We start from the raw sequence: 13,788 nt of genomic DNA on the forward strand, positions 1-13,788 counted from the left end.
CGCAATATCGATATTATTACACAGCTCTAGTATTTACCCAGAATGCCCTGCATTGTAGTCCACTTCCTGCTTTCTGGTTCGCTTGGCATTCAAATCTGCATCAAAACCACGCCAAGGTTCACTTTAACTGAACCCAGACCAAGGTTTGTAGGCGGACCAGAGTCTGCTTTAATGGTCCGCGTTGGAGTTTGATTGCGCAATCACACCTCGCCGTACAAATGCACCCTTAGTTTGCATTCACACCAGGCCTGTTTAGTCCACTTGAATCAAACTACAGTTCATTTACCTAGAAAGTTCAGTTTCTTTATGGAAGGGCAAATGCGCAATCAAACTGGTGAGGACCAAAGAAGTGAACTTAAAACCTAAGTCTTGGTTCAGTTGAAGTGAATTCTGGTGCGGTTCATATGTGAACACCAAGCGGACCAGACTCAAAGACAAATGAGAAATCCTACAAAAAAATCTGACGCCGATCCATTTTTGTTTACATTTCGGGAAGAAGGAAGTTGCGCTCAGTATTTTCTTCAGAGGTTTTCATGTCAATTTGTTCAGTGGTTCTTGTTGTAGCGCCGCCCCAGGCGAGGAGGGGAACAGGCGAGGAGGGAAACAGGTTAATTTGAATCATTTGACACAATCCAGTGTGAAAGAGAACCACACCATCTGAAAATGTAACAAATGTTTAATTTTTGGTCCAAACCGAGTCTACTGGAGTATCATACCTACCTTAGACATCATTCAGAAGTAATTCTCATAAATTAGGTTAATATAACAAACTGTAACAACTGATTAATCATTACTTTAACTGAGTTTTAAAGCTTAAACAAGTTAAATGTTATTGACTACAACTTCCTGTTCCAGCAGACGGCACTGGGTTTAATTTAGCATTAATCTGTGTGAGGAGGCAGCGATTGTTGGATTAAGAGTCGCCAATGTAAATGTCACCCTGTACCATTAACCCCCATCAGCTGCTGCTGCCCTCACTGTACATAATGTGAAGCTAATTACGGCTCTTTACGTCGGTCTGTCACACCTTTCAGGGAACGCTCATCTGAGATTGTACCTCAGTACTTGCATACAGGTGATTTACACGGTCTAATGGAGCGTAGCTGGAAGAGACGACCTTTATATGTTCAGCTTGTTCCAGTCCTGCTCTCCAGAAGATCACTGGGTTCATAACATGATGGAGGAAGTAAACTTCTGCACAACAAAAAGCACATTTATGCCTGTTTGAGGCTTTATTAGAGATAGAAATACCAGTTTCTACAATTAAAGTAAATATTTATATTCACTGTATATAAAAGTAATTGTTTTTCTCACTTTTTGACATAAATCGGGCTAAAAGTTTCTTGTTTAAAACCCAAAATATTTCTATTTGCTAAATCCCAGAATAGTGAGAAATAGATTTTTTTTTCTTCAGTCACTATGATTACTGAACCTTTAAACAATTTAGGAGAATCTAAAGTTTTAAAGTTTATTTTTATATCTTCTTAAATTGAGAAACTTTCTCATTAAAACAAGAAATCTGATTTGAACAAGTTTCTTTTCTCGTTTCAACAGAAAACTTTGTTATAATGAATTATTTTAACTTAGGTCAGAGGTTCCCAAACTGTGGGGCGCGCCCCCTAAGGGGGGCGCCGTGTCATTGCAGGGGGGGCGGGAAGCCGTCTGAATGAAAAAAAGGCAAAACATGAACACTGTATGCGCTGGGTTTTTACCTTAGAATGGCCAACTTTCTGTTATTCCTATGTCAATTTGATACAGTAGAGGCTTCCACACTTCCCATATTTGTGTCCTCTGTCACTTTTATCAGCAGTTAAAACTGTTTAATCTACTGTTAACATGTTGTAACCTGTTTTTCCGAGCCGCCTTTAAACGCAACTTGAGCGCTACGACGCTCGCGCTGGGTTTCCACCTGTGAAGGAGACCTGCTGCTGCTGGGCGGAGCTACGTAGGTTTGTGTTAGAATCACGGCAGCAAACCAGCAAAACGCAAAGAACTTTTCACAGTTTTTCCCTCCAAACTAACCGACTGAGTTGAGTAAAGCTGTTGGATGCAGGTAATGTTAGCTAAAAGATGACTAGCTAATATCAATACAGAACCTTAAGCTTAACAAGCTTAACAAGTACCTTGTAGGCTACCGATGTTGGTGTCTATTTTCAGCTACGTACATTCATTTTGCCCCCAAAAAAGTGGATCCCCCCCCACCCCCCTCACACGCGTCGTTTCAACCAGACAGCCATTTGTAATCCATAGGGGGGGGCGCAGAAGAAAAAGTTTGGGAACCACTGACTTAGCTGATACTTTAACATTTCCACATATTGCTCTTTTCTTAGTCCCTCATGATTTTTTTTTTATTTATTTTTACAATCAAAATTAGAGATTTAAAAAAAAAAAAATTTTTTGAAACATTTCCAAATTTTTTTTAATATTTTTAGAAATATTGTGAAATTCCAATTCATTTCTTTTTTCCCCAAGTTCTGGCAGTTGAACACTTTCATAGGAAGGGGTTCAATAAGTAAATACATTTTGCTAATTTGTAATTTTGATTGCAAAAACAAACAAAAATACTAAAACAATTCTGAAGTTCTGGAGGGACAAAAAAAGAACAAATGTTAAAACATCAGCTAAGAAGTTAAAGTTTAGACAAATAGTTTGAATGGGAAATTATTCAAAAATACCAATAAATTAGTTAGAAAGTAGCTAAAGGACAAAGTTAAAGTTATAGACTCTTTTTCTCTTGAAGAGACTCTAACGTGTCACATTAGAAATTATTTTCTTCACCTGGAACAGAAAAGCTTGTTGAACTTTAATATGTATTAATACATTTATAACATCAAGTAGGAAATATTTCCAGTTCTGAATTAACAAAACCCGCCTGATGTTCACCATCAGCTTTATTATGAAAAGGTAAAAAATTAAGACTTTATATTCGTTTCTGAGGTCATAATTTTTAATTCATTAAATATAATCAAATAGTAACAAATAGTTCCAGATGTTATTCCAATAAATGATAATATTGTTGTTTTCAACTAATATAATGGAAATAATGGCAAAATAAAGTTAGAACAGATTCTCAAAAACTTTAGATCCTCATGAACTTTTAGCACTGGAACTGGAAGCCATTTTAAATATCCAGAATAAATAAATAAACAGAAACAACAAATTAATAACAAAGTCTCTGCAAACAAAACACCAGCTGAAGAGTTTTATCATCCAGTTTTTGGTAGAAACAGAAAAACAACAAATCATGCCAATGGAAATTATTGGGTTTCTTTGATTTATCATGCAATTAATTGATTTATTGATTATTGTGACCTAATCATGTTACATATTCAGTGCCGGTTGATTTTTATCATTAAGCCCATGATGAGTTATTTAAAAAGCATCTTAAAACTCATGAAACAGAGCAGAAATGAACCTATTAAAACCTTTACTGTATCGATCAAGGCCAACGTTTGTCCGTATGATGAGCTGTTTTATCGCCCTGCTCGTTCTTTAAAAGGCAAATATTCCTTCTCTCACATTGATCCACCAAACTGTAAATTTGAATTTAACAGCAGAAACTTGGGTGTTGCCCAACGCGAGTCCAACTGAAAGTGCTTCTTTGGAAACTCCAGAGGAATTAGTTTTTTTTCTCCAGAGCAACATGAATTACAAAGCAGTGGTTTCTAATCAGACTGAACAGACGTGTTGCTGCTAATTTACACAATAAATAAGCAAAATTGTAAATGGCAATTTGTACAACGAGAGCAAAGAAGGTAGAAGAAATGAGCTTGGAGACCTAACCAACCAGCACCCTGCACAGGGATTTAAAAGCTCAGTCATCTGTAATTCATGAGCCAAATGTGACGAAATTGTTATTTATTAAACTAAAACCTAGGGCTGTAACTAATGATTATTTAAGAAACTGATTATTCTCACGATTAATCAATTAATTGAATAAAAAGGTTCATTCTGCAGGTTTTTCATTTAAGACCTTTTATACAATTTTATATATACATTAAAAGATACAAATAAACAATTCAATTCCATTTTAAAATAAAAAAAATATAACATTGTATCTACATTTAACTTTTTGGAATATAAAACAAAAAAAATATTTGTATTTAACAAAATATAATGGATCGGTGGCCTTAGTCAGTTGTTGAGTAAAAAGTCGCTGAATGTTTATGGAAAAAAAAACTTAAAGAAAAAAGGCTAATAAAAGAAAAAATTCATTGTGTTGTACTTAATTTTAAAATTACAAAAACGTTCATCTGCATCGACTGGATGCATTGTCAGGGCCACACAAAAGTATTGTAAGGGCCACAAAAGGCCCCCGGGCCGCAGTTTGAACACCCCTGGTGTCGGATAATAACAGTTGGAATATATTAGCCAACAATTATTTAACTTTAAACAGTCTTTTGTGATATAAATACAACAGAAATTGAAATTTAAAAAATAATACAACAGCTTTAGTGTGAAGCATAAATAATCTAGTTAGTAAGAAAAAAGCATTTGTATCGTCATAATCTCAGATTAACTCTTTGCCCTTCACTCTCCACCCAGATCTTCATCCACATGCTGCCTCCTTACCTCTACATGATGCGTCCCAAAGTGGAGACGCCGCTTTCCCTCGAGATGATTCCCCGCAGGGAGAAGCAGATGGTGATGACCATCAGCAAAGCCGCCGACGAGTATTTCATCCGCAAGCCGGACTTGTCCATCCTGTTCCCCAAGCCCAACAGGTGAGCATCCTGAGGCGCTAGCCAACGGGATAAGACCAGCTAGCTGCTAAAGAAGCAGCTTGATTTGGAATTAAACTGGTTCAGACGCAGACAGACGTGTGAAATATCTGACTTACAAGGAGCTAGCGGATTCCAGAGGGCGATCACCGATCTCCCAAAATTAAGGAAAACGGCACCAATAAAAAATATACTTTTTTACATATTTGTTGAAATATGTGGAAAGAGACAGATAATCTGTGACAAATAAATCAAGCTCCTTTGCCTTCTCCCAGCACTAACTAGAAACAACCAATAAAAACCAGAAGGCGGGTCTTAGCGCTGTCAATCACTCTCGTGTGTGCGCCTGCTGGCTGTACGGTACAGCTTCTCCCCGTCATCGCGAGTTTCACAGATTCCCTCGGTGTCTAGCATTAGTTTGGAGATCGGTACATGAACAGAGAACCTAAAAATTACAGTCAAGTAAGAGTAACAGTACTTCAAGTAAAAGTAAAAAGTACTTATTGAAATTACTCAATAAGAGTAAAAAAAACATTTGGTAAAAAGTACTGAGTAACTGATCAAATTATCAATCATTTAATATTTAAAAATTACATCATCAGACTGAGCAAAATATAAAGTTAAGTAGAAATTTTGATATTTTAAAGACCAAAATGACAATAATTCACATAAGTAACAAAATCAGACAAAATAAATGTTTCCAAATCAGTTTCTTTCAATAAAAAACTGCTGAAACTTTAACAAAAACAGCAGGTGTGTGTCTGAGTCCGATGGATTTCTGGTTAAAACATGTTTGCTTTTCATTCAGTGGGAAGAAAATCCAGAAATTTTACTCAAGTAAGAGAATAAATACTTCATAATAAAACTATTCAAGTAGAAGTACCAATACTCCTTTTTTAAAATTTCAAATGAAGTTACTCAAGCGAATGTAACTGAGTGAATGTAACTAGTTACTCCCAGACTCTCAATCCCTTCTTCATGTTTTTCCCACTAAACTCTCCAAACCGTCCCAGCAGAGCGTCTGTCCTCTGTGAGAAGTAAAATATGTCTGGAGGGAAAAGAACAGCCGCTGAAATAATAATGACCCGCACAAATTGACTCTGACACAGGAGAGCAGAAGATGTGTGTCTCAGTAAGAGGAGGGGCGGTTGTGTCAGAACAATCTGATGAGACAGCAGTATCTCCCGGTCGGCCATATATACACTCACATGCACCTTTCTAATTGGTTTAGTGGATGTCTTGGCACCAGACCTGGCCAGTTTTCCTTAAAATTAATCTCCTGAATAGTAATTTTCTTCTTGCTGATGAAGTGTGACTCTGAGTCATAAAAGACGGAGAGCAGGGAAGGGGTTGAAAGGTCAAACTGTATCTGCTCTCCATCCTTTCCCCGCTCCCTGTTTCCGTCTACCTGATGGAGCTTCACCTGTCTGAGGTCACAGCCTGCTCACCTGCCGTGCTCAGAGCGCCGTGATGGCAGCTCTGCATCGTAAACTCAGCAGGTCATGAGCAGAATACCAAGCAGCTGGTCGTTTTCCTCACACTGCCGCATGCAGCCACAGAGCAACGCTGCCCTCTGGTGGACGGAGTCTGCAGTGGCTTAGCGGCTTGGTTGATTACAGTGTCTAAACAAAAACTAAAATTATTTTTAAAATGTATGAAAATTATTATTTATTTTGTCAAGAAATAATTATAAATAGGAATAGTTTGGATTGTTATGACAAAGTCTCAGGGCCAGGCTAAGAAAAACAAAACAAATGAGATTAATTCATAATATTTCAAGAATAAAGCCAGAAAATTACCAAAATAAAGATGTAAAGTTATCAGAATAAAGTCATAGTACTAGGAGAATGAAGCCATAATAATACAAGAATAAAATCATAATATTTTGAGAATAAATTCATAATATTTCAAAAATAAAGTCAGAAAATTACCAGAATAAAGGTATAATATTATGAGAATTAAGTCGTAACACTAGAATGAAGTCATAATTTTACTACAGTAATTTTTAACACAGTGGAATTTTTTTTATTTTTTTAAGTTTTCAATATCAGAAAATTTCCACATTGTTTCTTGTACATATTTGAAATTGATCTAAGTTTTTTGGCGAAAGTTGTACTTACTCTATTTCTTCTTTTATTCATAATTTCCATAATCCTCCATTGTAGATAAGTAGTTGTTAACCTCATGTTCAGAACTACAAAATACTATTTGAAATGTAGTTTTGTTTTCTCTTTGTTGTGTTAAATTTGTATTTCTGTGTCCTTTGTTGGTAAAAATGTGAGTATTTTTGTGAAACCGTGTCACATTTTCTGTCATGATATTCTTTAATATTTTGGCTCAGTGTAGAAGCTGTGGTTGCGTTTTGTGCTTCAGCTCTCAGCCTGCTCTTCCCTTTTCCATATAATTTAATGTCACGGCGGGGAAAGAACGTTTGAATTACCGTGGCTGTGAACATTTCTCAGTGGCAGCTGTGCAAGGCGGCCTCAGAGCGTTTTCCTGGCCTCCCCCAGCGGCTCCTGGCACCGGCTGATGGCTGGTAACTGAGGGAAACAAGTAAACACTGAAACATTCACACATTCTCACGTAAGAGATTCTGGGCGGTCAGCAGGATCCAAGCAGCGGCTCCCACAGCGGTACCGGCGCTCCTGACCTTCCCTTTATTCCTCTGACTGGCAGAAGAGAGGAAGCCAGACGTATTGCCTGCTTCACAGCTTTATAGACTTTAATTTACGTTTGGACCTGGACCAGACCTGCAACCCAGTGTGTCTCTACAGTTTGGAAATATAAATGTTACTCTTTGGAATATATTTGTCCCAAATGTGTGAAATTTAAAAAATAAATTAAAGTGAGCTTGATCATTTCATTCTGATAAATATTTTTTGAAGGGTAATTTTGTTTACAAAGACTTCATAATCTATTTTATCTATGGTTTGTGTGATTTTTATTTCCATCTTATTTATTGTGTCTTTTTTGGATATCTAAAATATTTTCCAGTTCCAGTGTGAAGTGTACAAAATAACACCCAGCCGGTTTTTGGCAATAAGTTTATGTTTTTTGGTGTCTGGAATATGAGCCATTTCTCAAACCTCTGGAATGTAACGTCACAAATCAGCAGGCCTTATGCCGTTACCTAGCAACCCCACTGAAGCCCAGCCCGTTACCTAGCAACTCAAGTGGAACTCCAGCATGTTTACCACTGTATGAGCTGTGCAATGGCTGCTGGAAAAGACACCATTTTGTACTTGACGTACCATCCAGAAACCACGTGCTGCAGTCTCGCTGGTTGTGCAGGAGGCTCCACTTCTGCTTTTCAAAGATGCATGGTTGTATAATTGCACATCTGTTTGCAGCCATTTTTATGTGCTGCAAGCAGCCATGAGCATGACCAAAAGCATATTGTTTGGATTAAAGTGACAAGAAGCCGTAAAACAACTCAAAATCAGCAGAACTGATCAGACTAAAATCTCATTATCTAAGAATTATGTGCAAAAAAAATTTTATGAGAATGTTGTGTACAGGCCGTAGACCTATCCTAACCTGTTCAAGGAAGCATTATGGGTAACCAAACCCTGCAACAGAGTTTCTATTATAAACTTTACATTCATTCAGATGTTCTCTGGATCTCTGACTCGTTTTCATCATCTGCAAAACGCCGTTATGTCCTTTGCTCTGCAGGTTCCAGCCAGAGGGGCTTTGCACCGATTTGAAGAAGTTCATTGACGGCCCGAGCTCCTACCTCACTCTGCCTGACGAGCTCAAGTCGGCCATCGACGCCATCACGTACATCGCTGAGGCTCTGCAGGCTGAGAAAGACTACGAAGCGGTGAGTTTTCCTGTCCTCTGGTTACATCACAAGATCCCTGCAGACTAATCCTCATGTTCTCTGGTTTCCATCTTCTCTACATTTCCTAAATCCCTCTCTGTCGACAGCTGAAAGAGGACTGGCAGTTCGTGGCCATGGTGGTGGACCGCATGTTCCTCTGGATCTTCGTCGTCTTCACCACTGTGGGCACTCTGGCCATTTTCGCAGACGCCAGTTTCAATCACACACCCACAGATCCCTTCATATTAGCCTGAAACGGTTTGGTGTTCCTTCAGGAAAACGGAGGAGAGCATTCTCCCGCAAGCGTCAACAGGAAAATATAAGCACTGTTGGCCCGAACTTGGTAATCCCTTGGTGTCGGTTAGTGCTTGGACTGTAACAACCAGTCTAAATTTAGCATAATCCATAATACATATTGGTGATTTAAAGCATTTTAGCTGCAGATATGTCAACATGCTGTTAACACATAAACACCATGAAAAAGCAGCTGCTGTAATAAGCTGGCTAGTTGCCTTTGAGAGAGCGTGGCACATGCCTGGGGGATATTTCTGCAGCCAAAGTAATCCTATTTGTGCTTTAGACACTGGTGTATAGGCTAATCTTGTGTCGGAGTCCAGAACATCAGTGTCCCCCGTGTCTCACTTTGTCAGGGGACGCAAGGACGCCACGTGTCCTTTATGGTACATACATAGCTGCAAACGTGCTTTTGTTTTTGTCATTTCAATAAAGATCTGAGGGGAGGATATATATCAAAGGCTCCATCTGTTGTCACAATGCTTCAGCACCGCACATCACCTGCCCATTCAGCTAATATTAGACTAATTAGTAGGTCTAATAATAGGCGGTGGTTACTCCACACCGGGTTTCTCCTGATATGTTCTTCATATCTATTAGTTATTGTATCAATTCCCCAAGCAGAAAAACTGAATTTAACAAAGAAAATGTATAATCTACACACTATTTATTATAAATTGTTCATACAGATTACATCTACAATTTGAAAAGTAACAATTTTATTATTTTTGTTCCATTTTTGGTCTTTTTCAGTGTTCATTATAATTAAATCAGCACCTAGTGATTTTTAGATATAAATATAAATCATTATGTTAATTTAAAGCTTAATAAAAGAAACTGAATATACAGCCAAAAGTTGCACTAAAGTTATGACTGAACTATAAACACTCAAAATATGATTAAATCACTTGAATGCAGGACATTTTTAGATTTGAAGCTAATGATGAGCCAGGCATGGAGGAGATTTATGATCTTTATTTAACATTGGGGAGATAATTTTACATTTTCTTGATCTCCGCCTACTTCTTGATGTCAGTCAAGTTCTGTTTTATGGCATTTTCTGATTATACACATCTACCTGTAAGTCAAATACACAGCAACTTAAAACCAAAGTAACGCCTAACTAGAATAAGGTCAAAAACAACAACAAAAAAATTTATGTCCGATTTTTCGCGTAGTCCTTGTTGCTACTAAATAACCGCAGTCAGGCTTTTCAGTAAACGGTCATGACCCCAAAGCGACCCGCATGCGCAGAAGAAGGATGTTGACGTCACACAACTGCGCTCTGTTACAGAAATAATGGATCCCACTGCATATGGATGACAGAAAAGTTATTCAGCAATGTTAGATAACAGACTTGTCACACGATCATACAAGACGAACAAGACGAAGGAAGCTAATAAAAACAAAGAACAACTGAAGACACTGATCGCAGATGACGTCAGTGTTGCCCGGATGTGCGGACAGAAAGAGCATAAACATAAATGGTGACATTTGAAGAGCGTGCAACGTTGGAAAATGAGGAGAGCAGCTTCGTTTTCAATACAGAATCACAGCGAGGAGCAACTGAAAATCAGAATCGCATCGCCACAATAATAACGGGAAGTAGCCATTAGCATTAGCCGAGTTACATCATTTATTTTATTTTAATTGAATTATATTTTATTGAAAGCCGCAAGATAACTGAAAATGTTTGTTTTGAGAATTCAGGGCACAGTGGTCATTTTATTATTATTTCGCTATTATATTTACCAGTTTGGATAAGCTGACTTCCTATCAATGAAGAAAAAAAACATGCCAAGCAAAAATACACCAGACACAGACCTGCAGGCCAGAGGCGGTCCTAGAGGGGGGCCAGCAGGGGTACTGAGGAAATTATACTAAATGTGTTTTGTTAACATTTAGTGGTAGATTTATTTAACCTTCACAATTTTACTTAAACAATGAATGAAAAATTATAGTACCGCACTGTTAGCTGCTGTATTGAGATAGGATCAGGGTAATGCAATTTCTACATATGATTTTCAAATAAAGTTCAGATTAATGACAGAGAACTAGTCATTAATCTGAACTCCTACCTTGATAAACTGGTTTTAGGTTTATTAATTGTATGAACGTTATTATGTCAATGATAGACATAATAAAAGAATAGGCGCCTCATGGGCCACTCTTACCTACTGTCGCTGACGTGATGTAGGGCTGCCATCTTGGAGTGGTCGCCCATTCCACTCAGCGTTGTACGTTTGAGGCACAATTAAGTGTCATCGCATTTTATTAATTATAACTCGCTAAATCCTAAACAGATTTTCATGCTTTTTTACTAGAAACCTTATTCAAACAACTATCATAGCTACATTTATGAGGAAATTAATCTTTTAAAAGTATTTTTAAATTGGATTAATACATGGGTCTGCATATTTAAATTAGTGGGGACTACTGATGTTAAGGCTGTTGGTCGGTCGTCATTCAGGCCTGTCACTGTGTAGCGCTTGGAGACAGGGACAAAAGTGGTGGTCTTTACGCTGGAGAGGACAGGTGCCAGTAACAGTGAGGTGTCGAAGATGTCTCAGACAGCTGATGTGCACAGTCCCTCAGAATCCGCCCTGGGATATTATTGGGACCAGCAGCCTTAAGGGGTTGATTTCCTGGAGGGATTTCTTCACATCTGCTGTGGTCACACAGAGAGGCGTGTCACCAGGAGGTGGTGCTGAGGCAGGTGTTAGGATGCTCAAAGCAGAAGTAGAGCTTAAGTGCATCTGGTAGTGAGGGGGTTAGGCTAACCCTAACCTTAGGGTCGCTTCTCGGAGTGCTGATGCCTCGCCTGTCCTGAACGCAGCGTCTCTAGCTTTCAGCAGAGCTCTCACCTCAGCGAGAGCCAGGGTTCAGCCAGGGTTTCTGGTTCGGGTAGCAGGTTTCTGTCTTGGTGGTGGTGACATCATCAGCACAATTGGAGATGTAACCCAGGTTAACATAATCCTCCCTAAATGTAAGCCTTTTCATAAAAATAGCTATAAAATAGATAAATAGGACATAAATAAATAGGAGAATAAATAGAGAATAAATAGGTCTTAAAATAGTTAAAAATATAAAAACTAATAATTACAGACATGTGTTGTATTTCATATTATGATATTTTATTTGGTTAAAAATCTGTATAAAACAGTTTTATTTTGTCAGCATCTAAAACGGTCAAGTGTGAGATAAATCTCTTATTCTGAAGGGTCACATTGATGTGTAGCCCATGTGACTAGCTCCAGCCAACCGGATTGCTATGTTCTCTGGCGCCAGAAGAAGAAGCATAGAACGAAGAAGCTAAGAGAGTTGAGCTGCGGACGAGAAAAAGATAAAAGAAATCGACGATTAAAAACATTTTTTTCCATTTTTGGAGAAGGAGCGTTCTGCATTTTTCAACCTGACTGCGTTCGGGATTGTGTTATATGTTACAGAACTGGACTTGGTGAGTTAAAAAGTGTATTTTATTTTCTGAGAAGAACGTATTTGTAAAGTACTTTATTTCGTTGAAACGGAAAGGTAAAGTAGTGCATTTATGTTGTTTTATGTTCAAAAACTGTGGAAGTAACGGATGAGCTGAGGTGGGTGAAGCATGTTCCCCCCACCCACACACGATGTTCAACCGCCAAATCGGCGAGTATACTACTCTATTCAGTACCAAGCAGAGTTAAGCAGAACTTTTGTTATGCTTTGTTGGTTAAACCACTCCTTTTTGAGGTTCTGCTGGAAATTGGACCGGGAAATTCCGAGTAGATTACTGAGTTGGATTCCGCTAGTGAGAAACAAGATGGCGAGCCGTAACCCAGGAGTCCTGTAACCGTCTAGCAGGAGCTGCGCCCTTTGCTGGATACTGCGCATCATCCAAACTGGTATGACCTGCCCATGTTTTCCTGCTGAAATAGCAGTGGATTCAGAGAAACGGGATTAACCCTTCAGGATCATCAGAGAGAAAAAAACATTGATTTGAAGCACAAGTTATTCGGTCTTCTGCTGGATTGTGTCATGTTTTATTGGGTTTTTCCTTTGAACCACATTCAATGTCTGTTGTTACAGTATGTGGAATGTGAAATTGTTTGTTGGGTTTAAAATATAAATAAGAAATGGTTAAACAGAAAATTAAAAAACTAACTTCTTAAAAGAACACTAAACTAAAATAGATTTAAAAGATTTAAACAAACTGTAAATTAAATAGATTAACAGTATCAACTTGAACTTAAGTAGAACTATAACCTAGGTTTAAATAAAATCCTTTAATACCTAACGATAGGTTTCAATTTCAAAAAAGGGATTATATAAAATAAAACCTTTGGAAAGGAACAGGGAAACTATTTTGTATTGAATTTGTGTCATTGTATGTAAACTGTTTGTATAATTGTTGTTTATTTTCTTTTCTACAAAAATAATAAGCCGGCAGTTTAAACTTATTTTCTGGTCTGTGGTCATTGATACACTTGCACTTCTCCCTACTCCCGTAGCCGAACCTAGCACTGGTCCTGTTCTGAGTCTAGCACTGTAATCACATAGTGAGTGTTACAGAGACAAACCCAAGAACAGAGGAGGTGTATTCCTCCAGGTCCACCTCTCCCTCATAAGTAGCTGCCTCTCAGAAGATCTGCCAATCTGTGTGCTGAAAACAGTCCTGGAGCACACAGGCTGCCTCTCTAGGCCACACAGTGACTGTCTTCTTCGTTGGTCCAATCTGTCTCATCAGTGGACGATATGCTGGCGCCAGAAGGATGGAGATGTGGTCGGAGAGGCCAAGATGAGGGTGAGGAAGAGCTCTGTACGCACCGTGAATGTTGGTGTGTACACACAGTCCAGAGTGTAAGATGGATGACATGCCGGTAAAAACTGGGCAAAGTGTCCGTCAGTTTCACATGGTTAAAGTCCCCCAGCTCACGTAAAACGCCTCCGGGTGCTTCATCTGCATTGAGCTAA

At 38.4% G+C, this 13,788-nt stretch overlaps 1 protein-coding gene across 1 annotated transcript in view; it reads left to right on the forward strand.

The window, feature by feature from the left end:
* Window positions 1–9,300, forward strand: part of chrnb1 (cholinergic receptor, nicotinic, beta 1 (muscle)) — a 20,971-nt gene extending 11,671 nt beyond the window's left edge. Inside the window, exons 8-10 of the mRNA XM_015024434.1 lie at window positions 4,546–4,724; window positions 8,397–8,544; window positions 8,652–9,300. Coding sequence (XP_014879920.1) covers window positions 4,546–4,724; window positions 8,397–8,544; window positions 8,652–8,798 — 474 coding nt within the window. The 3' untranslated portion in view covers window positions 8,799–9,300. The remainder of the gene's footprint in view (window positions 1–4,545; window positions 4,725–8,396; window positions 8,545–8,651) is intronic.
* Window positions 9,301–13,788: the final 4,488 nt, after the last annotated feature.

This window comes from Poecilia latipinna, unplaced genomic scaffold (assembly GCF_001443285.1).
Source record: "Poecilia latipinna isolate Pla-1442-1.1 unplaced genomic scaffold, P_latipinna-1.0 Scaffold3649, whole genome shotgun sequence".
Classification (NCBI taxonomy): Eukaryota; Metazoa; Chordata; class Actinopteri; order Cyprinodontiformes; family Poeciliidae; genus Poecilia; species Poecilia latipinna.